Source organism: Perissodus microlepis, chromosome 10 (genome assembly GCF_051167445.1).
Source record: "Perissodus microlepis isolate ML-2025 ecotype Zambia chromosome 10, ASM5116744v1, whole genome shotgun sequence".
Classification (NCBI taxonomy): Eukaryota; Metazoa; Chordata; class Actinopteri; order Cichliformes; family Cichlidae; genus Perissodus; species Perissodus microlepis.
In genome coordinates this window covers 3,926,699-3,954,437 of record NC_140470.1, presented here as the reverse complement: position 1 = coordinate 3,954,437, position 27,739 = coordinate 3,926,699, and the positions used below count along the sequence as shown (strand labels likewise).

Here is a 27,739-nt window from a genome sequence, read left to right as displayed (position 1 = left end):
TAAATATACTAGTTTTGATATGTTCAGAATGGAAGCTTAAAGCTTGGAAGATTACATTTGGTGGGATATGATAAATGGAGTGATACTTGCATAGTGCTTTTCTACTCCAATTGAGCCCTCAAATTTTTCTTTACCACTTTTCCCTCCAGTAACACAGTACTTTTATTCTATGCTTAAGTGCTTTGCCTAACACATTCATGATCTGATAGACGTGTCGGGGGAAACTCGGATTTCAACATGTTGCCCAAGTGTACTTTGACGTGCAGACTGGAGGATCCAAGGATCAAATCACCAATCTTCTGATTAGCAGACGACCTGCTCTACCTTCTGAGCAACAGTCGCCTCATTTGACAGACATGGTAACTTAATGTTTTTAGATATGACTTGTTGGTTGATGAGCTGTGATATGGAAACTGCTGCACAGTTAATCTGCCTTTTGGACTTCTGTCAAAATCCAGACACACCTGTTATTTCATTGACATGGTGTCAGTTAGTTTGGAGCTGACTCAAGAGTAAAATTTCAGTCCATCTCTGGATGGGTTAAGTGATTGCTTTTCTCCTGATGAGAATAACACTGTCAATTGTCTGACCAATAAGAATGTAGTTGGATGAGATGATATCAACAATCCAGTCGATTCTGAGACGTAAATTAACTCTGATGTGACGTGGGCTGATATAGGTGGTTGATCGATGTATACACACCTAATAAAATGTAAAAGGACCAGTCTCCAGCCGTTTCATTTATTGTTCTGCTTACATGATGCAATACTGAATGTCTGTTATCAGGAACCCAAAAGAAACAAAGGAAATAAAGTCTAGTGCAGTACACGTGAACTTTTATCCAATTAGATTTTCTTGATATGCTTGGACTGACCTATTGACTGTCTAAATACATTATTTGACATGTGTGTGGCATGAAGCTGATAACATGTGACAAATTTTCACTAAGTATTTCCTAAATTGCTGGAGGACAGATGCAGATATATGTATAAAATATTGAAATATTGAAATTTAATTAAAGATGGAAATGCCAACAATGAGGCTCTTCAGCTGTTCTTATCATTGGTCATGTTGCTTTCATTGTTTACTCAAATGTAATCCGTATGTCAGGCCGGCAAAGGAAATCGAGAGACATTTCAATTTCAGCCAGAAAACAGAAAAGCAGAGCAGGAAGCTTGATACAAAAGGAAGAGTGTTTTAAAAATCGTGCAAGCGAGTATAAAGGACTCACTGTTGCATCACCTGTTTCCATGGCTCAGCCCCTTTACCATGGCAACAGAATGCCGGTTGGGTCATCAATGTGGGTGTAGAAAAAAGTCCAGAGGAAGGACAACTGTGTGTTTAGGCTATTAGAGCTGCAAGGCAAGGACAAGCTGAGTGTTACAGCACTGAAAGTATTACATCATTCAAGAGGAATCCTTCTCCCCCCCATGGCTTGCTAACCAAGCATGGCTCAGTCTTTCAGCTGTTTCTCTATTGATTGGATAAATGGAGGAAGCGAGCAATAGCTTAGTAATTGGGTGTCTTTGTGATATGTCAAAGAGCAGTCTTCATTGCCAAGACATCTTAACGTAAATGTAGATTTTAGTTCAGTCCAAATCCCTTAAATCTGCTTGCCAAGTACCCGCTCAGAGCACGTTAGAGTAACCATTCTGCTGTGTTTGTCCTATCCTGCTCTCTCGTAACAGGAACAACAGAACGAGTCTGTCTGATACAGGGTACGGTCGAAGCCCTCAATGGTGTCCACAACTTCATTGCGGAGAAAGTTCGCGAGATGCCCCAGAGCGCCCAGAAACCAGAACCAGTCAGCATACTGCAGCCACAGACCACAGTCAACCCTGACCGAGTCAAACAGGTGAGATCCTAGGCAGTTAGTGGGGTCATTAGGGTGTGCATTCACTGTGTGATAGCAACACTTCATTTCCACAACACCTCGTTTATTAGTTGTGAGTAATAGTTGTGCTCTGGGCCATGACCCACAGTCTGGTAGGGTCAGGAAAATGTGAGGGTATATGGTTATTTTTACCTCTTTCATAGCTAGACAGAGCCGTGTGGCAGCTGCAGCTTAAACCCCTGGGATTAACAAATCGCTGAGTAAAGCGGGGGCTGGTATAGTACTCTGACTCACTGAGAGACATCCCTCTTTCTGTCAGCCATTTGAGGCATGGTATATTCCTCATGTTATCTTTTATTGCTACCAAAGTGTTTCTGTTTCTCTACAGGCTAAATTGATTGTGCCCAATAGCACAGCTGGGCTGATCATTGGCAAGGGTGGAGCCACAGTGAAAGCGGTGATGGAGCAGTCAGGGGCTTGGGTGCAGCTCTCACAGAAACCAGAAGGCATCAACCTGCAGGAGCGAGTAGTAACCATCAGCGGGGAGCCCGAACAGAACCGAAAGGCCGTGGAAATCATAGTGCAGAAAATTCAGGAGGACCCTCAGAGCAGCAGCTGCCTCAACATAAGTTACTCCAATGTTTCAGGCCCAGTTGCCAATTCCAACCCCACTGGCTCCCCCTATGCTAATACAGGCGAAGTGCTGCCCAATGCAGCTGCAGCGGCTGCCACTGCCTCTAGCCTTCTGGGTCAGGCCGGATTGACAGGAATGGGCGCCTTCCCTGCCGCCATGTCCAGCTTATCCGGTAATGATCTGCTGGCCATCACCTCAGCTCTCAACACACTGGCCAGCTACGGCTACAACACTAACACCCTCGGCCTGGGCCTCAACCCAGCAGCTGCTTCAGGGGTCCTTGCTGCAGTAGCAGCTAGTGCTAACCCGGCTGCTGCTGCTGCAGCTAACCTTCTGGCCTCCTATGCTAGCGATGCCTCCAGCAGTGCGGGCCACCCTGCTACAGGTCTCGGTGGGTTTTCCTTGGGGTCTCTAGCAGCTGCTACTGGGGCTTCCAACGGTTACCTAAATGCTTCATCCCCACTGATGGCCTCCTCCCTATTGGCAACAGAGAAGCTGGCAGATGGTGCCAAGGACGTGGTTGAGATTGCTGTGCCCGAGAATCTGGTGGGTGCCATCTTAGGGAAAGGAGGGAAAACGCTGGTAGAGTACCAGGAGCTAACAGGAGCCCGCATCCAGATCTCCAAAAAAGGAGAGTTCATTCCTGGTACTCGGAACCGTAAAGTTACCATAACAGGGTCGCCAGCCGCTACGCAAGCAGCACAGTATCTGATCAGCCAGCGGATCACCTACGAGCAGGGCGTGCGCGCTACCAACCCACAAAAAGTGGGCTAAAAGGAAAAAGAAGAGGAAAGAAGGAAAGGATGAAGACAGAGATAGAAGGGAATTGAGAGAGAGTCATAATGGATAAGGAAGAAAAGAAACGTCCAAATATCTGTTCAATATTTCAGTATCAAATGAGAGAATCACAAAGGAGGAGGTGGGGGAGACAACCAAGATAAGTGTGTGTGATATGTGAATGTGTTTTTAGGACTGACGTCCTGATGTTTTTTAAAAGTTTGTGTCGAGTCCTTTTGATGATGGTGATCAGAGTAAGCTGAACTGGTCCACTGCCAAGCTGCAGATTCAAGGGTGAGGCCAAAGGGTTTCACCCTCCTCCAAAACCTCATAGCTTTTATTTTATTTCTTGTGTTTGGTTTTGTTGGTTTTAATTTCATTGCAAACCTCGGCTCCCGGTGAGTTGAGTGTGTCAGATGAAGTTCCAGCCAGCTAATAGAGCTGTTTTACAAACCTTGCTTGTTGTATACAATGCAGAAGGCATTGTGAACAGGGGTGTGGTTTTATGACACGCACCTGAGGTCATCTCAGTTTATGGGGAAGCAATCTGAGAATAATTTCTAAAAAAAAAAACAAAAAAAACATCTTTGTTGACATATGTTCAATTCTGGCTCATATCATAATTGAAGTTTCTAAATCTGGGTATTTTATATTTTCATCCTTTATTTATTGACATGGTCTCATTCAAACACAAATAGATTATTTAAACCTGTGACTGCAGGTTGATCTGAATGTAAAAACATTATTAGACTATTGCTATTTTTTATTTACAGGGATCAAATATTGTGTTGCAGTGAAAGAAATGTATAACTCAAACCCAGTCTGAACTTCACTGTTGCTGTTCGCAAGTATAGTTCAGGGGTTAAATAATCAATGTGAGAGGATAGAGGAGACACACAGGAATGTATAAATATATTTTACACGAACACACATAGACGATGCTCCCACAAACGCACAAACACTGAAACATAGTTGCATATTCAGTCACAAAACATGCAGAAATATGTCATTTAACCCATTTTTGGTGCTATAGAATTAGGTTGATATCTCCTTTACCATGGAATCAGAATCTCTCTGTGGCGACTAACCTCGCGACTTATTTTAAAAAGAGCTGCTGTCTCGTCCAGCCATTAGTAGCCCATTGGATCTGACGCAGCCTCTCACGTAATGACAAACGATCGATTTCAGGATCAAAGATGAAGAAAGCAATCCAGTCTTAATAATTAAATCCATTCAATGCAAATCTTTTGTTCTACCTTAGACATTTGTAACTCCCTAGATTTAACTGAAAGCTCAGACTACCTTCAAGCAGTGTGTCTAACCAGTTCAGTTCGCAAAAGGAACAAAGCACTACAAAAGCATTTTGATAAGTAAAGCTGTATGAACCAATGTCTGTGAACAAAGAAACTATTGCCTTTACATTAAGGGTACCAAATAGTCAAGAGACATACACTAATGAAAGGGAAGTAAAACGACACTTGAAATAAAAAAAAAAAAAGAGGCTTGGATTCACTTTTTGTGTGAGCCGTCCTTGCCAATTTGCATTAAGAGAAAAAAGGGAAAAAAGGATGATTCTGCAGTTCATCCAGGCAGCCTTTTATTGTTCCCAAAACATGTTAACGCTCACTAACCTCAAGTGAAGCACATATTACAACATAAAATGTTTTGGCATTGTTGTCTTTTATGGGCAATTGTTTGTCTGAGGCAGGCAGGCTAATTGTCTTGAGTATTTCCAAGCACTCGAAGATTACCTTGGCTTCCTTCTGTGCTGCTATCCATAGTGTTCATCCTGAGTACACTGGGTCTCTGAAGACTGCACTGTGAGACATTAAGAACACAATGTAAGGTGTGTCTATCCCTGCTTGGGACATAAGTATATTTTAATGTGCACATGTATGTCACATACACAAAAACTACCAATACTGACAGAAGGGATATTGCCACAAGAGCATTTATACTCAAGCATCTTGTGACGTTTCTGTTTACCAATGCACTGCACTTAAATTAGCAGACATTTTTTCCCAACGACAAATTATTCCCATCGCATTTTCTTGCACAGTCCTGTTATGTCCACACCCCCCCACCACCCAGCTCTAAAGGCATCTTTCAATTGTTGTCCCCATCAACCCAAGCTCTATGATCAGCTTTCTGAATACACAGCTGTGAGGGTTGGTGCTGAGTTATGTCCAAGAAAACCAGAACCACACCCATGTTTTGGAAAAATTTAATGAAGAGCCTTTTCATTTTCACGAATCATGTTTGAAAGTCAAATGGCTATGAAAGCATTCGAAATAACTCTTTGTGTCTGAACATTGTGCGTGACAACTGCAACAGCTGTGAGCCTTCTTAAATCTTTCCTTTCACTTTGTGTCTGGAGGGCTTCGCAGTCATCCATTAATCCAATCTGGCCACCAGTGAATTCACAGCATAGGCTAACCTTTTACTGCCCAAAATTTTAGCATGTAATAAGATACAAGCACAAAACAAGGATATGTTCTATCAATGCAACTGGACTGCTTGACTGCAGAGAGCTGTCCTTCGATGGCTCTCTGATCGATACATCGTGCCAAACGCTATTTCTCTCTGCCCCTCATTAACTTTCCTCTTTCTCTCAACATTTTATTCCCCTGCATGCTGTCGTTTCTCACTGTTCTGAGATTCCTCCTGTGTCCTACTCCCTGTCCGTGCTTCTTCCTATACTGTGCTCTCCCCCTCTTTCTCCTTCCTCCTGTCTTGTCTTCTCATGGGTGGTGTGTTGGATGTGCTGCTGGTGGGCAAGTTATGCACTGTAGGTCATGAGGGTATGAAAATATTTCTGCAGGCCGCAAAGTTCACAAGGCTAACATGCATAGAAAACACCTGCCTCCAAAAACTGTGACACCCACCAAGACCAACCAGCAGCGTCAGCTCAAAGTATCAGATTTCCTCTCTAAGAAGAACAAGCAGACAGGTTTAGATAGTGAACTATGGCCTTTCAAGGGAAGAGGAAGCGTTGTTTTTTTCCCAAAAGAAAGCGAGTCAAGGTCGAATAAATATTCATACACTGGCTGAGCTCAAGTTACAGCCTCCAAAAGAAAGCATAGTACGGACAGAGCGCATAGGTTAGCGAGAATAAGGTGGGAACTCGTTTGTGACCTCAAGCCGAAACAATGACATCCTTTATGCATATCCTCTTATCTGAAAATGACTAGACTTCATTTCTGTGGAATACAATATGTCATGTCATATGATCTATATGTACTTTATTGTAGCTATTCTAGTTTGTAGTCCAAATGCAGTCCAGCGTTGTCGATACAATGTGAAACTATGTTATATTTGTGTGGATGATGAGAGTGCCAACTAAGCCTGATTAAGATTAGCTTCGCGATTTGTTTGTGCATTACGATGACTCATCATCGACCGGTGGTGTCCATATTTCTGTCATTGATGATTTAGTTTGACAGTAAGAAAATGTAAAGAATATTGGAAGCAATATAGTAGCATGTTGTCCTGTTTTGTGTTTTATGTCTGTTGTATGAACCTTTGAAATTACTAAGATTTTGAATGAATAGGTTTACATGTACTTTTTGTAAGTTATGAAAATGCTGCTATTTGATAAGTAAACTATACAAAATATTTTAGTTGAAAAGATGTCTGGTCTGTTGATTAGAAACATGCTCTAAAAGGCTGGAGCATAAAACGAGGTGTATAGAATACTATACAGTATTGGTAAGATAGCAAAAGTAATAATAGACTCCATAGTACAACCTGTGCCAAACTAGACCTCTGCAGCTTCTGAAATTGTAGATGTGCGATCAAATGTTAGATATCAATAACTTGTTTAGAAGTGCTGATCAAGTGCCAATCAAACACTGTCTTTTAAGTTAAGAAAAGATAATCAAATACATGACTTAAGAAAACAAAGGACAAAGAACTTTTTGTGCGTTGTTTTATCCCATAGGTACATAGAGTAAGAGTTAAAGATTGTGATTTTTATGGATCCATGTTGTTTTACACTCCATGCATCCCTTGTGTGTTTGTTTGACCTGTGGCTTAAGTACTGCTGTTTTCTCACAAATGTCTCTATAGGCCAGCATGGACTAAGCATAACATGTTATAAGCATTCATAACATAGCCATTAACAATCAAAAATGTGTTTGTGGAGTTAGGTGTTATCTTTTTGCACGTCTTCTATTGCATGGTATCAAAGTAAATTATGGAGGAAAAAAAAACGTACAAAAGTTTGCGAGGTGTCTCGCAAACGTTCAAAGACATAACGCTGCATGCAGTCAAATGTAAAGCACTTCAGTTTTACTCGCCTCATGTTTAGAAAACAAAAAAAAGAAAGTTGTTTTTTTTATTTTATGTTGTGAGTTGGGAGGGAGCTCATTATTGTCATGTTGGCCCGAAAAAACAAAAAAAACCCACACACACGAATACACATCTGAGATCAAAATTCCTCGTCAGTCGTCTTTGAACGCATCGTTAGATTTTTAGGTACAGTGAGGAGTATTACAAATGTGAAACAAGCAAACGTGAAAATGTTACTCAGTGCATTGGCTCCTTGTGTTTATAGGATATCAGGCATTTGTTTCTTTTACAAACAGGTTGAACCTCACGTCCCATAATCTCTTTATGTCACAGCTTGAAAGCCCAGATCTAATCTATGAATGTAACCATTTCCTGTTTCTTTTATTTTACGTTCTGTCAAATGGTCTTTGATGTAAATTCAGGGCAGGAATGTCAAATACATGTAGAGAATATCTATGTCAATAACAGATTTCAGCTACAGTCAGGTAGGCCTAACATGGCCACAGTCATGAATCAGATATGTTTTAACACAACTTCCGATTCGCTGTCAACATTATCTTGTTTGTTTGGTGTTGCATAAATGCACTTTACTGATCAGTGGGTCATACTGGGTGTGAAATGAAGCAAACCAGTTTAGTCGATTTGATTTGGTTGCCATTCTTTGCTGTTGCTATGATGTGACTTTATTTATTCCCTGATCCTGTCGGGTCTCATGAATGATGGAAAGGGCTGGAGTCTCAGACAAAATCGAAAAGTAGCATCTGTTTCCTCACGCGAAGGCTTCTCCTTCACATTTCCTTCAGCAGAGGTCTGTGTCAATCACTGTGTGCATTGTTTGGCACTAGAATGTGAAACCACAAAGGATCTGTATGCCTTTTTATCCCTCTTTTGCTTTGAAATTCCAAAATTTGAAAGCGGTTTTAACGCATCCAGCACACTGGCATCGAAACACTGGACTGAAGGATGCAAGCTCGAGGTCCGGCTGACACAAAGGCCGGGTCTGAGAGACTTAATCGGCACCAGCAAACACGAAGATTGCCTCTGCCACCTCAACGTAATGAAAATCAGAGGAAACGTTCGAATGGTTAAGGTCTAGTTACACGAGTGATGTTTCTGTCTCATTCTGTGTTGCAAATCCCCTGTTGTTGCATTGACTGCTTCCCATCCGAGCGCTATCCGAGCTGCGGTATCATTCCAAAAGCTGTGATGTTTGTTTTTGATTTTCAGTCCAAATGTATTCGGGACATCCATCCAGCCCCATGGAGCCCTTTCACAAAGAAGGCTAGGACTGGTTTTAAATGTTATAAACTGGCTAAGGCTGGTCGCTCCTCTCTTTAAACCTCTTCTACCTGAGTCTCACACTCTCAGCCAACACAATATCACAATTTGTTTCATTACACGGAGCACCTGCTACCGTGTCCACCCTTTAAATGGTTTTTAGGTATTTCTGAGCCCTTTCGTCTGAGGAAAATACAGGATTCTTTGCCAACCACACATGAGGCCATTATTGTGTTTGACCCTCTGAACCTCCCATGAACTTTGTTGACCTTTTCCATCCTCGAGAACTCATATATGTGTTGGATATTTTACGCCACTTTAACTGTCAAACTCTGCCAGACTGTTCTTTCATTTCCAGTTATTTGGACTACTCTGCGGGGTTGACTGCTTGCTTAAGTGTAAAGCATGCCGTACCTTGCAAACATTTTCATGCCATTGTAAATTTTCTTTCTGGGGTTCGGTTTTAATGTTGTTTAACCTCTGTTCTTTACATCTCAGAAGAAAAAAAATGGACTGACAGCATAAGATCAAATATTCCAACCTAAGTAAAGTGATGTTTTGTTGATTGGGTTCTCTTTGATATTAGCGACGACAGTTCTGTCTTTCATCTGTGACGAGCGCAGAGAATCTGTGAAAGTCCACAGTGTTACCTACTTAAAGGGCTTTCTAGGACAGCATTTAAAGTCCTCTGAATATATTCAGAAAGGAAAATGCCTTCTTGTGCCATTTTAGAAAAAGTGCGAAAGCTTTTTATGGCAAATGTTTGTCAGCAAGAGTGCCAAATAATTCCATACTGAGCCAAAAGGCAGCCAGCCTACATTCTAAATGTGAGATCACTGGAATGGTTCCGTCCCATTTCCACTCCCCTTGAAAAACATCACCCTAATTGTACAATGTTTGAGCTCATGTACCATTATTGTTATGCTGCCAGTCTGTTTTCTGCTTTTGTTAAAGGAACATCTCAGAAGCAGTATATTTTCTAAATGATACACCGTTAATAAAAAGAAAACAGCTACTATGGTGAGGGAATGAGAGGATTTTAAAAGTGTCATTGATTTTATTATTTAGTTAATTTGAACATTATTCATTAATAGATTTAACGGTAATGACTATTTAATGTAACTGTAGTACTGTGTTTGTAAAAGAAAATTCAGTGAGTTGTGTTTTATGACTCGTGGACTACCAGTGAAGTCAGCATTTCAGTGTTAATAATTGAATTGTTTTTTAAAGATTATTTTTGCGACGGCAACAAAGAGTCATTATAAATGTTCATTTTAACATCACTTGTCTTCCGTTGCTTTTATTCTCCACCCCGTCCCTCTGCTCTGTCTCACTTGAGTGAAAGGTTGAGTGTTTACATAATTGCAACCAACACGTTCTATGAATAGATCGATTTCTGAAGAGCCGAATCTGAGCACGCACTAAACGTGAACAGCGAGTATGTTTACATAGACGCAGTGCTCACACGAGGAATCGGACTAGTTATGTGAGGGAAAGCAGCATCAATTTCACACCATGGATTTATCTAATAGCTGGGTTTATTTACTGAAGACAGAGTTTTAGACAGTCGATACTATATTTACATCATTATGTTGCTCGGCGTGTTGTGTTGCCTTGCATTAAGTGACTTTGATCAGACCTCACATACAAATATAAACATTTTGTTTCATTTAGTTAAGCATTCAAGGGAAACATTGAAATGTTTGACTTTTCTGTGATCACAGTCAAAACGGGGCATTTTATAGGTGGAGGCCAGTCCACAGTTTTTACCCTGGTATTTTTCTTTTACCCTACTGGGTTGATTAAAATGGGTGAATTTATGCTACGATGACCTGATCAATAACTATACTCACTGACCTGTCAGGATGACACACTATACAAAAATAACTGCAGTGAAAACACTTTGGTAAGTGAATGTAAGCGTGACACAGTGTGAAGATAGACATCCTGCGCTAGTTTTACTCATTTTAATCAAAATGTGCTCAGTAATCACTGGTGAGGGAGGGTAGATAGTATAGATAGTCCTCGATCCTGATGGTGCTTTCCTGAATAAGGTGTAATTTGAATATGGAATGTCCCCTCAACTTGGATTTTTCACTTGGAAAATTGGAGCAGCTCCTGCAACCGCAAGCTAACAATCCAAGATAGTGGCACTAAACATAAACTGTAGTAAAACTGTAAGCATTTTAATCTACTGCCACTGTTTTGTGTATTTGTGAGTCAGTAATTACGCTCTGACCAGGCTCTATCCATGAATGTAAGTGACTCTTGGCAAATGATTTGCTGATCACAAACCGTTAGACAGTGAACGTGCCACACATAACCCCACTTTTTAAAATGCAGCATGACCAATATTTACACAACAGACTTAAGCTTTTATTTTGTGTGACACAAAATGCACCCTGGGGCAATAAACCCATCAGGAACATGTTTATTAAGATCAGGTCAGAAAGTCATTTTCCCATAGACTTCTTTAGGACCAGAAATCTTTTTGTAATCAAAGTTTTTGCCATCTGGTGGCCTTCAGATAAAACGATGGATTCTGTAATGGCTTCATTTCTCAGAATCAGAATTTACACCAGTGTTTTATAATGTCTGTGGTTTTTATATTATCATTTGCCAAATAAAAAATCATTAGCAGCTACTAACTGTCTGGCTAGATAGTTAATGGTGTTTGGTTTACAAAGTAGAACAGAGTACCTGGGCTAACAATGGTTCTCAGATGTTTTTTTGGTTTTTTAGCTTGTTCACGTCATGCTGTAGCTGGAAAAAGTTTAGATTCTACAGTTTATAATTTCTTATTGGACATTAACAAATTAAACAACAACAGGCTTGGTCTCACCTTGTGAATTTTCACTGAACTGGAGCTCTCCACCTTGTTTATGGTGTTGCTGCCTTTTTTAGAGGTACCATGTGGCAAACACTAGCTTGCTGTTGATGCAACCTTTCCAAGAAGGTGTGATTCTGTTTTGGTGAGTACAATGCTAGTATTTTATTAGCATGTAACCTAGGACTGTTTAGTATGTTTCTTTATCTGATGAACATGTACAGCTTTCTAAAAATGTTTGCTACTGTTGGCTGATTACTCAGCATGTCAACCTCTTATTAAAATTTAACGACTTTGGCTTGATGAACTAGCATGAATGCCAAAATAAAATGCTAAATCTTAAAAATATAGTCTTAAACTAATAAATGACATCATTGTCACTGCTACACTGCTCAACAAAATTAAATGAACACTTTAACAACATATCAGTGGGAATGGGAAAGAAAATCATGTGGGGTATCTATATACTGACATGGACCGGGTAATCTGTTAGGGAAGAAAAGACAAAAAAAAAGAAGAGCACTACAGAGCACTGAATTCCAAAATACTCAGAAAACCAAAGTGAACAAAAAATGATGTGGCAGACTAGTCTATTTTACTGAAATGTTATTGTAGTAACTCAAAATGGTATCAGTAGTTTGTATGGCCCCCAAGTGCTTTTAGGCATGCCTGACAACGTCCGGGCATGCTCATAATGAGACGACATAGTTTCCTGGGGGGTCTCATCCTAGACCTAGAGAAAAGGCATCACTGAGCTCATGGACATTCTAAGGTGCAACCTGGTGGTGTTGGATAGACAAAAACATAATGTCCCAGAGGTGTTCTATTGGATTTGGTTCAGGTGATTTTGGGGTCAGTGTTTAATTTAATTTAATTTATTTAGGACAGTACATGTTAATGAACATAAATGTAAAAAAATTACATGAATGTAAACATACCAGATTATAGCCAAGGGCTAATTTCCATCTGTTGTCCTTAAACATAAAAAATAGACATAATAATTCATAAAAATTCATCATTCATTCATAATAAAAACTCCATCACCACACTTACACATACACACCATTCTGTTCCCAAATACAACATTAAAACTATACAACTTATACATGATCACACACTTGATTTGTGTGATTTGTTATCAATTACTTCATCCTCTAGGAAGAGGAAGTCAGGTCCTCATTGCACAAAGGAGCAAATACCATTCCTGCTAAAGGTTAGGGACCTTGTCCAGCTCTCCGACAGTAACTGGCTGTTTCCTGGAATCTCTTCCATGTAAGGGGCAATGATATGCCATCATGGAGGAGTTGGACAACCTGTGCAACCTCTGTAGAATCCAGGTATTGCCTCATGCTAGTAAAAGCACAAAGTTATACCAAGACTGGCTCAATAGTGGACTGGCCTTATCAAACTAGTGACAAAGCAGTCAAAAAAGATGAGGAAGAAAAACATTGTCAGTGGCCTCCACTTGTAAAACCATGATTATTTTTAGGGTTGTCTCATTGTTTCCCTCTTGTGCACCTGTTGCTAATTTAATTAACACCAAAGCAGCTGAAACTGATTAACTCTGCTACTTAACTAGCCGGATCATAATCTCAGAAGTTGAATTGACTTGGTGCTATACTCTGATTAACAAGTGTTCCTTTTATTTATTTTTTGAGCACTGTATAATGTTTATGTTTACGCCTTACTATTTTTAACTAAAGTAATCTATTATTAGTCAAACCCTAGACCATGTAGGGTACTGTGCAAAAGTCCTGATCTAGCCCTTGCTTCTTTATATTTTATTAGGAAAATGGAAAATAGGTGCAACAATACTGTACATGGAAATACAGCATATAAGGTGCTAACAGAGTTTATACAATTACAAGTGCTTTAAAAGCGTGGAGGTCCAGGCTCTGTGGAGACCATGTTTGTGTTCCATTCTGTGTTCACCTGCCTACGTATACTTTTACTATATTGTCAGTGTGTCACACTGAAAACTTAAACTGTTGCTAATCAAGTGCTTTCTAGATGATTTTGCATCATAATCACACCAACTTTGACAAGCTTCCCAACAGCACTGGTTTAAATGCAGCCCCAAACCACGATAAGCTCCACTGTGTTTTACAGATAGCCACTCACTGTTGCGCCTCTCTCCTCCTGAACTCCTCCATACATATTGAGAAGTTGAACCAGGAAGTTCAGATTTTGATTCATCACTCCATTTTAACTGTTGCCACTGATTTACTGTCTAGTTCTATCGTCTTTATTAAAAATGCCTTCTTGGTAGCCACCCTTCCACTCTAGTGGTGAGGCTTCAGTAAACTGAAAGACCACCTTAAGGACATGACTGTCAGATACTGTCCATCTGCTATAGATAGTTTTTTTTTTTTTAGGCCTGCCACTTTTTCCCTCTACCCTCCCAGTTTCCTTAAGTTATTTAAAAACACATTAGACACATTTTTCAGCTAGTTATCTCAGTTATGTGAGTTAGCTTCATGCTTGAATAATTCATAGGCCAGTGTTTAAAAACAAACAAACAAAAAACATTCCTCTGAAAATGGTCTGGTATAAAAACTCAACTCAAAATGAGTGAAAGAGCAGCCAGTGTCCAAAGGAAACTTTGAAAGTTTGAAAGACCTTTAAAAAGCCCAGAGAACTATTTTAAGTCTGGAAGCAAAATATAAAGAAACAAGGGATGGCTCCATACTTTTGCACAGCACTGCAGCTACTTGCATTATATGTTCTTCAGTTATTTTCAGGAATTTCAAATGCCATAAATAAATAATAAGCAATCTTCAAACATGCCTTTTCATCAGCTATTGAAAGTCATTCACCTCACATCAGTTTGTGCAGCAATAGATTAAAAAATGCACTCGTAAGTAATTCATTTTCCTAAAACTGGTAAGATTGTATATCTGTCATATCAACCAATAGTCACATAAATCCAGTCCTGCTAAAAATGTGCATTTTATCTCTTTTCTCATATGATAAAAATGATAAATGTTTATTGCTAATTTGATTTAGATGCCTTTGGGAAATCTTCCTGAATGCTTGTGGAATTCTGTGAAAAAGAAACGACAGCAGATGGGCTCTCCTCGTGAAAAGCTCTAGTGGAGTTTACATAAGAATTATCAGAATTACTGACTTGTGAATATGGCCTGACAGTTACGCATATAACTGCATGAATAAGTCAGGTGAAATGCTAAACATCATGAGGTCACTTGTATTTTGGGAAATTACATGTTGCCACTTTGAACTGATGAACTCATCTGTCCAATCCCCCTGTAGTTATCATAGTGCCATGTATAGCACATACCCCAAAAGCTTAAAATATTTCATGTGGTATTTCTTGGAGAACGAAATCATTTCAAGTCCTTATAACCTTACCTTCTGCTGTCTGCCTTACCTGCTTTCTGTTAAGCCCTATAGAATAAACCATCTTTCAAATCCTGTAAATTTAAGAAATAGCAAATCTGATATTGCACACGGTGCAGTGATGGAGTGAAATCATAATTCTGCACATCTTAACCCATTTAATTTTTCATTTCTACCTTGAATTGAGGTGTAAAACCCTGCAGCACTATACGTTTAAGGCACATTTGATTCCTGCTGTAAGAGAAGGTAGCAATGGGCTTGAATGATAAAATTGCGTTGTCAAGGTAACAGGTTGTTCTGAAGACTGCAAATATGTCGTACTGGGGATGCTCCCATACAATATTTCATCCTGCAGCCTGTGTAGCACCGAACTAGACAAGCTATGCGTTTCCCTCCCTTAGAGTCAAGCAGGTTAACTGCAGATGTAATATGCCTCGCATTCATAATTCAGAGACATTTAATAGTCAGTTTATCTTCATCAATATTATTGAGATTAGTCACTGCAAATCCCATTTGCAAAACCAAATTGTAACTGTCAGAAACCTTGAGGTGGCACAATGATTTCTTTCAAATGATGAATGAGAGAAAAAGGTGGAAACTGTGCAGAGATACACTCAGCACCCTATAACATGGCTCCTGAAGTAACCATGGATACCTCTATTTCATAGATGGAGTAATTTTAGCTGGAGTGGGATCTGAAGGATACATAACACTGTTCCTGCACTAAATATCAGATATTATCACATCGTAAATAGAAAGTTAAAGAGCATATATGCTGAAGGTCACGCAATCAGAAAGTCCTGGAAATGTGTATGCTTTGTACTCTTGCATACACTCCATAGAAAACTACTGACATATGGGATGTGTTGTTTGTGGCATTAAAAGCATATTCACAATATGCAGGCAGGTGTTACTGATGCAATATGTGACGGCGCTCTATTTATTGTATTGAACTATAGTAAACAGCAGGTGTCATAGTCAAGCTTACAGATGATATTCCAGCAAGAGAAAAAATTACAGAGTTGATTTCAGGAAGAAAAAAATAATAATAATGACATCATCGATACTAACAAATCATTTTTGTACTACATGAGTTTGTGAGGAACACAAACAGGAGGGATATTGTATGTTACTGCTGGTAGCAGCAATTATTAACACTTCTGAAACACTTTTTCATGGACACATTGCTGTTTCTTTGTGCTGTGGGAATAGAGGATAGTAGAGCTGAGACAAAGTAGCTGCAGAGAACGTGAGTGAACTGTCTCCACTGTCAAGGCAACCATGATAGCGCTGGGCATGAGGGATTAAGAGGAGATGCAGCCATGATAAAAACACAGCAGCTCAGAGACAAACTCGGTTTCTTGAAGTAAAGACGCAGTGTCAACATGTCATGGAGCTATAACACTTATCTAGGATAAATGCATGAAAAATACATTAAAATGTTTTCTTTGTCCATAGTTCTTTCATTTAACAATGAAGGAAACATAAAATGTGACGATTACAAAGAAGTATTAAGTCAGGAAGTAAAGAAGTAGCGTTAGCATTGTACCAGGAAAGCTGATTGTTTTTTCTTATTTCATTTCAAGAAATCCATCACAAACCTTGTAGCTATAAAAAGGCAATTATGCCCCAAAGCTCTATACTTTATACAAAGCTTTACCAGCCTAGTTGATAAGTAGCAATGCAAACTGAGAGATAAACAATGGTGAAAGAAAACTGTGATCTCAGCCATGAAAAAGTGTCCATATTTAGATGATTAATGGCTGAGCTACATTTGGGTAAATGGCTCGTACCTGGATGCAAAAATACAGTTGTGTGTTTGCTGTCATTCACCTCATTCAAATGCTCTTTGACTCCACTTAGTGGTTTTATTCTGCATTTACAGGCACACACACACACACACACACACACACACACACACACACACACACACACACACACACACACACACACACACACACACACACTGTCATATTAGTCCTCACACAAAAAGGCTCCACAGTCATAATGTGACGGGTTGCTACTTTGCAGGTGGTAGATAAACATAAACTGGTATCCCATGTGGAGCTAACTGAACCTAAGGCGGATGCTGTTCTGTTGTCCTCCAGCTTGGCCTGTGTACAGCCGTGACAGGAAACGCCTAATTAAAGCCAGTGACGATCTTTAATCTTTGTACCCTTATTCAAATTATTTATGTTTAACCTTTCCATAAGTAATTTATATAAGTACCAGGCGTATTTTGCTTCATGGTCAGCATCTCCAGGCCAATGGAGGAATAGTAGCTTCTAACTTGGCAGCTGTAGCTATGATTGCTTGCAGAAGTTATACATAGTTGCTCCCAGACAACAAAAAAAATGGTATAATTTATTACGAGTAAAGAGTAATCACTGCTTATACAATCCAATTATCAGAGAATTGGATTTTGTTAAAATAAACGAAGACACAATTTTCTCTCCACTATCATTAAGCTTTGTTTAATGACTCAATGTGGTGTGCTGCCATTTTCAAACACGCCTGAAGTACATTGGCAAATCTTCAGAGGAATTGTTAAGAGCTTTAAACAGTGCTCCAGTTCCTCTTTGAAACTGTCATAAATTTCTATAAAATCATTTATTTATACATATAACAAAGTCAAGTGAAAGGATTTATGGCAAGGAATATCTATCTGTCTGTCCTTCTATCCATCTATACACCATTAAGTGCACTGCAGAGCTTAATCATTAAACATTGCTTATTAATTCTTTGTCTATTAAATGACCAAATGTGAATGCTTAAAGATGCACCAACATGAATCTTATGAATACGGAATAGGATAATTTAACCTAAGCAATAACAGTCTGAGTAGTTTTTAAGCCCAACAGTTAACTGTACATGACCATGAAGGCCTGTTCATGTTCATGGACAGATGCACATGTTGATTCGCCACAAAACAAAAGGCACAGGAGAGAAATAGCACACCATGAATAACAGGAAATAATAGATGACAACAGAAGCCTTTGATTGGCTTAATACCTTCAGGTCTGACAAATAGCATAGACTTGTCATACATATACTAAAGAATATCAGTTTGTTGTTATCTGGTGGTATAAGTCACTATAGCAATTGACATCCACAATTAATTGACTAACAGTTAGTTTGCCCAAGAAATACTACATTTAGTTAATTATTACATAATATTATAATGGATAATAATATAGATAGAATTAAATGATAATAGATTATAATATAATGGGAAAGGCTACATCTTGTGAAACTAAAAATCTTGCGGTATTTTAATCTTGAACATGAAGAAATGGCTATATGTAGGCTAGACAGTCCTGTTACTATAATTAGACAATAGTTTGTTTGTCCTTGAACATGGTTCAAGCAGCTCACCATTATGCATTTCATCTCAATTTTAAAATAATTGCTACACTTTTTCTATATTGTTAGGCACAGTTCTTGAATGGCAGTTGTCAAAGCAATATGTGATATCTGTCACAACAACCCGGTTAGCATTTGTAAATGTTTGAGCACATTAGGGCAAATGAGAAGGCAAACATGCTTACTGATATTGTGCTGAATGTAATTCTGTGAAGGTAATTTCTGATTTTATCCAGTGTAGTTGCTATAACTGCCACTAGGAGTGATCACTGATTATGAATGAGAGAGGGACTGGTGCAGGTGAGCATGGTGCAAAAAGCTTTTGGGTCAGGCACATCAAGATTCAAATGTTGTTCAAAATACAGCTATGAATAAAACTCAGATCATCTGATTTATGTTACATTGATCTGAATCTGAATAGTACAATATCTAATACTGACACCCATCTAATTCAATATTATAACTTTTCTGAAAGTGTCTTTAACCTCCAAAGACCTGAACTCTTCCACGGCATGCATTTTTAATTTCTCTTTGATATTTGGGCTGTTTGGAACCTGATGAATGTAAAAACAAAGAATTACCAGATTTTTTTTTTCCACCTAATTTTTGTTTCTAAGAAAAATAAGAGCCACATATGAGGATATTTGTCTAAAATTTTGATAGAACAGTAGCAATATAATGTCCTCGTAAGTGGATATCAGGCCCTTGTAGAGCAAAATTGAGTGTTTTGGTCTAAATAGCCCAAAATGTGATGTCCACATATGTGGATGCCAGGTCCTAGGAGGTTAAAGAAAAGATGTTTCCAGTGTCCCAAAACACACCCACATCATGCCTGCTCCTTTTTGACCTGCTCATTTACAATGAACAGAAATATCAGCCACCTATGACAACTGAAATTTTTAAAGTACATATTTTAATTTGCACACAGAAACAAAGAATTTTCAGAAAAATTGTGTATCCCTTTGCTGGATATCAGCCTGTCGTTGGTTGTTATTTTCAACAAATCTCACACATATGTCCTGACAATCTCAGCTCATTCTTCTTTGGTCGATCTCTCAAACTCAAACAAGATTTGAAGAATGAGATCACGGATATAAGAAGTGGAAATGAGCTTCCTCTTGAGGGTGGCTGACATCTCCCATAGAGATGGGGTGAGGAGCTCACCCATCAGGGAGGGACTTAGACTAGAGCTGCTACTCCTCCACATTTTTTTTATATAGCCCAAAATCACAATATCAGTTGCCTCAAGGTGCTTGATATTGTAAGGTGAAGACCCTACAATAATACACAGAAACTCCAATAATCAGAAAACCACCTATGAGCAAGCACTTTGGCAACAGTGAGAAGGAAAAGCTCCCTTTTAACAGGAACAAACTTCCAGCAGAACCAGGCTCAGGGAGGAAGACATACAAAAGACATGCTGTGGATGAGAACTAGAGATTAAGAATTAAATTAAGAATTAAAGCTCACCCCATAGAGATGGGGTGAGCTCCTCACCCCATCTCTGTGGGAGATGTCAGCCACCCTTAAGAGGAAGCTCATTTCCACTTCTTATATCTGTGATCTCATTCTTCAAATCTTGTTTGAGTTTCCACCAGGCCATCAGACTGCTGAACATTTCATAGACACCTCACCTTCACTACTGGAACTTCAACATTATCCACTCCATACTGTATATAAATGCCACTTGTTTTGCACAATATCCAACTACCAACCTCTGTATATTTTATATATTTATTTTATTTTTACTCTATTTAATTTGTAAAATATGTATACACACACACACACACACATACACACACGTAGACATACATATTTAGTATACACATTCAGTAATATGCATACACTCTTATATTGTACATAAATCAAATCAGTTTTATTGTCACGTCACATGTGCAGGTACACTGGTACAGTACATGTGAGTGAAATTCTTGTGTGCGAGCTTCACAAGCAACAGAGGTGTGCAAAGTACAATAACATAAGAACAAGAAAATATAAGAATGGCTAAATCTGAGAATTATATGAATAAATATGATTTGATTTAAATACAGAGTGGTTTATAAACACATAGTGAGTGAAAAGGGGTGAGAGAAGGAGAAATGCTAAGTGCATTGGAAGTAGCCCAATTCTATTGCAGCTTAATAAGGGTGGATTCACCTGACCAGCCCTAACTGTAATTTTTGTCTATAAGTAAAGTCTTAAGCATAATCTTAAAAGTAGAAAGGGTGTCTGTCTCTGTCACCCGAGTCCAAGCTCTGGAAGCTGAAGGCTCTGCCTCCCATTCTACTTTTAAATATCCGAGGAACCACAGGTAAGCCCACAGTCTGAGTTCGAAGTGCTCCATTAACACTACGAACAGTCCATTTCAAAAAATGCTTTCATTTCATTCAATCTGGTTCATTCAGGCAGCAATGCTTGGATCAGGAAGCAAAACTCTCCAACCAAGCTTCATGTTCTGTGATTGAATGCAAGGAAAATTATTGTTTGTTTTTGCGCTTCATACCAGGGGCGATTCTAGGATCAGAGCTTTGGGGGTGCTGAGCACCCAGAGAGCTGCCCAGCCAGCTAAGATACACTTTACTCATCACAATGAGACTTCTTCCCTGTCTCTTTCGGTCCCTGCATCCTCCCTGTCCTCATCGTCTGTTGTCTTCATCTCCTTTATCAGTCATCATAATTTTACCATCTCTGTGCAAGTCTGCAAATTTCTTTATTCAATTCAATTCAATTCAATTCAATTCAATTCAATTCAATTCAATTTTATTTATATAGCGCCAAATCACAACAAAAGTCGCCTCAAGGCGCTTCATAGATACAGAGAAAAACCCAACAATCATATGACCCCCTATGAGCAAGCACTTTGGCGACAGTGGGAAGGAAAAACTCCCTTTTAACAGGAAGAAACCTCCGGCAGAACCAGGCTCAGGGAGGGGCGGCCATCTGCTGCGACCGGTTGGGGTGAGAGAAGGAAGACAGGATAAAAGACATGCTGTGGAAGAGAGACAGAGGTTAATAACAGATATGATTCAATGCAGAGAGGTCTATTAATACATAGTGAGTGAGAAAGGTGACTGGAAAGGAAAAACTCAATGCATCTTGGGAATCCCCCGGCAGCCTACGTCTATTGCAGCATAACTAAGGGAGGATTCAGGGTCACCTGGTCCAGCCCTAACTATATGCTTTAGCAAAAAGGAAAGTTTTAAGCCTAATCTTAAAAGTAGAGATAGTTTCTGTCTCCCGAATCCAAACTGGAAGCTGGTTCCACAGAAGAGGGGCCTGAAAACTGAAGGCTCTGCCTCCCATTCTACTTTTAAATACTCTAGGAACAACAAGTAGGCCTGCAGAGCGAGAGCGAAGTGCTCTAATAGGGTGATATGGTACTACAAGGTCATTAAGATAAGATGGGGCCTGATTATTTAAGACCTTGTATGTGAGGAGCAGGATTTTGAATTCAATTCTGGATTTAACAGGAAGCCAATGAAGGGAAGCCAAAACAGGAGAAATCTGCTCTCTCCTTCTAGTCCCTGTCAGTACTCTTGCTGCAGCATTTTGGATTAGCTGAAGGCTTTTCAGTGAGTTTTTTGGACATCCTAATAATAATGAATTACAGTAGTCCAGCCTGGAAGTAATAAATGCATGAACTAGTTTTTCAGCGTCACTCTGAGACAGGATATTTCTAATTTTAGAGATGTTGCGCAAATGGAAGAAAGCAGTCTTACATATTTGTTTAATATGTGCGTTGAAGGACATGTCCTGGTCAAAAATGACTCCAAGGTTCCTCACAGCGTTACTGGAGGCCAAGGTAATGCCATCCAGAGTATGAATCTGGTTAGATACCATATTTCTAAGATTTTCAGGGCCGAGTACAATAACCTCAGTTTTATCTGAATTAAGAAGCAGAAAGTTAGCGGCCATCCAGGTCTTTATGTCTTTAAGACATTCCTGCAGTTTAACTAATTGGTGTGTGTTATCTGGCTTCATGGACAGATAGAGCTGGGTGTCATCTGCATAGCAGTGAAAATGTATGCTATGTCTTCTAATGATACTGCCTAAGGGAAGCATGTATAATGTAAACAGAATTGGTCCTAGCACTGAACCCTGTGGAACTCCATAATTAACCTCAGTGTGTGAAGAGGACTCTCCATTTACATGCACAAATTGGAGTCTATTAGATAGATATGATACAAACCACTGCAGTGCAGTACCTGTAATACCTACAGCATGTTCTAATCGCTCTAATAGGATATTATGGTCGATAGTATCGAACGCTGCACTGAGGTCTAGCAGGACAAGCACAGAGATGAGTCCACTGTCAGAGGCCATAAGAAGATCATTTGTAACCTTCACTAAAGCTGTTTCTGTGCTGTGATGAGCTCTGAAACCTGACTGAAACTCTTCAAATAAACCATTCCTCTGCAGATGATCTGTTAGCTGTTTGACAACTACTCTTTCAAGGATTTTTGATATGAAAGGAAGGTTGGAGATTGGCCTATAATTAGCTAAGACTGCTGGGTCTAGAGATGGCTTTTTGAGTAAAGGTTTAACCACAGCCAGCTTGAAGGCCTGTGGTACATAGCCGACCATTAGAGATAGGTTGATCATATTTAAGATCGAAGAATTAATCAATGGCAGGACTTCTTTGAGCAGTTTTGTAGGAATGGGGTCTAAAAGACACGTTGATGGTTTGGAGGAAGTAATTATTGAAGTTAACTCAGAAAGATCAATTGGAGAAAAAGAGTCTAACTTAACATCAATGGTACTAAGAGTAGCTGTAGATAATATTACATCTGTGGGATGATTACTGGTAATTTTTTCTCTAATGATAAAAATTTTATTTGTGAAGAAGTTCATGAAGTCATTACTAGTTAACGTTAAAGGGATGGTTGGCTCAACAGAGCTCTGACTGTTTGTCAGCCTGGCTACAGTGCTGAAGAGAAACCTGGGGTTGTTCTTATTTTCTTCAATCAGTGATGAATAGTAAGATGTTCTGGCTTTGCGGAGGGCTTTCTTATAAAGCAGCAAACTATTTCTCCAGGCTAAATGATGATCCTCTAAATTTGTGACACGCCATTTCCTCTCCAGATTACGAGTCATCTGCTTTAGGGTACGTGTTTGAGAATTATACCACGGAGTCAGGTACTTCTGATTAGAGACCTTAGTTTTCACTGGAGCTACAGTATCCAGAGTCGTACGTAGTGAGGAGGTGAAATTATTAACAAGATAATCGACCTCTGTTGGGGTAGCGTTCAGATAGCTGCTCTGCTCTGTGTTGGTACAGGGCATTGAAGATGATAACAGTGGGTGGATTATATTCTTAAACTTAGTTACAGCGCTTTCAGAAAGACATCTACTTTGATAAAATCTACTCTCCACCGCTGTGTAATCAATTATTGTAAATGTAAATGTTATCAGGAAATGATCAGACAGGAGAGGGTTTTCAGGAAACACTGTTAAATGTTCAGTTTCTATGCCATATGTTAAAGCAAGATCTAGAGTGTGATTAAAGTGGTGGGTGGGTTCTTTTACATTTTGAGAGAAGCCAATTGAGTCTAATAACAGACTAAATGCCATGTTGAGGCTGTCATTTTTAGCATCTACATGGATGTTAAAATCACCCACAATAATTATTTTATTTGAGCTCAGAACTAAATTAGATATAAAGTCTGAGAAATCAGACAGAAACTCTGTGTAAGGCCCAGGTGGACGATAGATGATAACAAGTAAGACTGGTTTCTGAGTTTCACAGCTGGGGTGGACAATGTTAAGCATCAGGCTTTCAAATGAATTAAAAGTCTGTCTTGGTCTTTCATTAATTAATAGGCTGGTGTGAAAAATTGCTGCCACACCGCCCCCTCGGCCTGTGCTTCGAGGTTTCTGGTAGTTATAATGACTCGGGGGTGTTGATTCATTTAAACTAACATAATCATCCTGCTGCAACCAGGTTTCTGTAAGGCAGAGTAAATCAATTTGTTGATCAATTATTAAGTCATGTACTAACAGAGACTTGGAGGAGAGAGACCTAATATTTAATAATCCACATTTCACTGTTTTACTCTTTGGTTCAGATGTGGATACTGTATTGTTCTTTCTTTTTGATTGTTTATGTTTAAGTTGTTTGTTGCTGGTTTTTAGTTTGTTTTTTGTCTTTTTGGAAGCTGACACAGTCTCTATGGAGATGGGTTTTTGGGGGGGTAGCAGGAGGAGAGAAGCTGCAGAGAGGCGTGTAAGACTGCAACTCTGCTTCCTGGTCCCAACTCTGGATAGTCATATTTTGGGGGGTTTAATAAATTTGTCCATATTTCTAGAAATGAGAGCTGCTCCATCCAAAGTGGGATGGATGCCGTCTCTCCTAACAAGACCAGGTTTCCTCCAGAAGGTTTGCCAATTATCAATGAAGCCCACATCGTTTCTGGGACACCACTCAGACAGCCAGCAATTTAAGGAGAACATGCGGCTAAACATGTCACTCCTGGTCTGATTGGGGAGGGGACCAGAGAAAACTACAGTCCGACATTGTTTTAGCAAAGTTGCACATCGATTCAATATTGATTTTAGTGACCTCCGATTGGCGTAACCGGGTGTCATTACTGCCGACGTGAATTATGATTTTACTGAATTTACGTTTACCCTTAGCCAGCAGTTTTAAATTTCCTTCAATGTCGCCTGCTCTGGCCCCTGGAAGACAATTGACTATGGTTGCCGGTGTCTCTAGCTTCACATGTCTGAGAACAGAATCACCAATTACCAGAGTTTGACCCCCGGCCGGTGTGTCACCGAGTGGGGAAAAACGGTTAGACACATGAACGGGTTGGTGGTGTACCTGGGGCTTCTGTTTAGGACTATGCTTCCTCCTCACCGTGACCCAGCCGCCCTCTTTCCCCAGCTGCTTGGGGTCTGCCGGGGAACAGCTAGCGGGGCCTACGCTATCTTCGGCTGCACCAGCTACAGGGGCCTGGCTAGCTACGGGTGAATGAAGGGTGCGAAGCCGAGTCTCCAATTCAGTAATCCTGGCCTCCAGAGCTGCAAATATGCTACATTTGTTACAGATATCATTACTGCTAAAGGAGGCCGAGGAGTAACTAAACATCTGACACAATGAGCAAGAAAGTGCAGGAGGGACAGGTGAAGTAGCCATGGTGCTAACGAGTCGGCTACGAGCTAAGCTAAGCTAGCGAAACAGTACAGAGACAGTGAGTGAATACTTTGGCTATAAATTAGGTAGTGAGTACACAGAAAGTGTGCTTCGGATGAAGCACGTGAAGATTATACTATGAAAGAAGAATGTATTTAAAAGTTGTTAATTAAATTGCTAAGCAAATAAGCTACTCAGAAACACCACTGTGTTTGAGCAGGAACAGGAAGTGATACTCTACCGCAGAGCGAGCGAACACCAAGTGACAGTGGTTATTAAATCATAAGATTCTTAAATTCATCAAGTCTCTCTGTGCCTGGGTCCTCGTCACAAAACATGACATCACTGTTTTGTACATTTTGACAATTGAATCCCCACATTTGTGAAAGAAAAGCAAAACACTTTTTTGAAAAGTCTGTAACAAAACCATCAAATCTGATAAAGGTTATTTAAATGCTGCCAAAGAAGAATGGATTGGAATAAAAAAAAAAATAAATAAAACAACATTTCCTAACCTTAAGTACTGCGGGAGAATAATGAATGATGCTCATAGTGAGTAAAAAGTAAACTGAGTGCATTTTTTGGACAGAGATTCACTTTTAATGTGTATGTGTAATATAATACAGATACATAAAAAACACTCCGGAAACAGAATAAATTATTACAAATAAATTACAAAATATTAAAAAAATAATATAAAAATGGAGGCAACTTTGCCTGTGGTAGAATGTATACAATGCATGAAAAAAATCTTTACTGCAGATATTAATTTTGTGTTGTAAGATTTATGAGTTTCATGCTTTCATAGTGGTACTTAGGAGAGCTTGACATTTTTCTCAGGTGGTACACACTGTAAAAAGTTTGAGAAACACTGATAAGTGTATGTGTGCTTTTGGAAAACATTTAAAGCTGCTGTACAGAATCTTTGAAACAAGCTTAAAACATTTGTAGAATATAAACAGAGCATCTGCTTCTCTTTACAGCTCCTCACTCCACCAGGGCTGTTTGGCACTTTCTGATAGTGTGCAAATGTTATGTATGTACTGCGGCAGTCATACAGACAACTGGACGGTCCAAAAGTTGGCCTACCTATTACTGGCTGAGGTTTTAGTAGAGTTGTGGCTGAACCACATAAAAATATATCATTAATTTTAATCTCCCCAATCAATTATGTTATGTTGGAATGTTGTTAAAGAGGGTCAAAAATGCTTCAAACCAGTTTGTTTTGCAGATTCTGTATAGCAGCTTTAATATAGGAAGAACACAACTTCCAGATTGTATGAGTAAAATTCGTTTTTTTTTTCTCTTTGTCAGTTTAACAGTTTCTGTTGTGCCTGTCACTGTTCCCTGTCTGTTTTCTTACCTGGTTCTTCCTGACCTTGTACTTTCTCATGTTCCCCTCTTTCCTCTCGCCATCTTTGGACTGACAATCATACACAAATAGATTGTATTTTTTTTTAATCTAATTGAATACAATTAAGAGCACTAATAAAAAAGTCCTCTCTCAGTGTACTTTCAACCAAAAGGCAAATAACCAAACCACATGAACATCTAATAAAAGATATAAATATTGAAACACTGATCCAACATTATCCTTTATTAACAGATCATTTGATCTTACACTTTTACCTGAATGTGGCTCCTTTTTTTGAAAAAAATAAAATAAAAAAAAAAAATAAAAAAAAAACAAAACACCTTCCTGAAGCACCCCCAAAAATGGGCTAAAATCGCCCCTGCTTCATACTTTAAAAAATGAGAATTGAAAATTGATTTATGCACTTGAGACTGAACAATAAATACATTTCATGTTTCTTTTTCAGTAATGTAACTAGTCTTACAAAGTTTAACTTTTCAAATGAATATTAAATCTGAGACTGTTATTTACTGTTACTGTTTTATTGTAAGGTTATTAAAGTTCTAAATTGCATAACAAGCAAATATAAATTTAGGTTTGACAATAAATAATAATTCTTAAATAACTTCAACTACAATAGTGTTAGTGTATTTGTTTATCATTCTGCGGAACTGTCCAGGATCACGTGTTGGATATAGTACTGTTTTGGATTTGAAAAGTTGGAATGTAGTTAAATTAGTGTTTTAAATGAGTTTTAATCAGACTTTGTTCATATTGATAAATTATCTGTTATTGCATTGAAACAATTATGTGCTGATTAAATTGCATTTAATTTCTAATCAAACTAAATTAAAAATAGTTTGTTACCACAAATTATGTATTTTAATTTCACT

At 39.0% G+C, this 27,739-nt stretch overlaps 1 protein-coding gene across 2 annotated transcripts in view; it reads left to right on the top strand.

The window, feature by feature from the left end:
* The window catches only part of nova1 (NOVA alternative splicing regulator 1), a 28,680-nt gene extending 18,584 nt beyond the window's left edge, over positions 1–10,096 (top strand). For both annotated transcript variants that reach the window (XM_084941530.1, XM_084941531.1), the window contains exons 3-4: positions 1,689–1,855; positions 2,223–10,096. In XM_084941530.1, coding sequence (XP_084797656.1) covers positions 1,689–1,855; positions 2,223–3,242 — 1,187 coding nt within the window. In that variant the 3' untranslated portion in view covers positions 3,243–10,096. The remainder of the gene's footprint in view (positions 1–1,688; positions 1,856–2,222) is intronic.
* Positions 10,097–27,739: the final 17,643 nt, after the last annotated feature.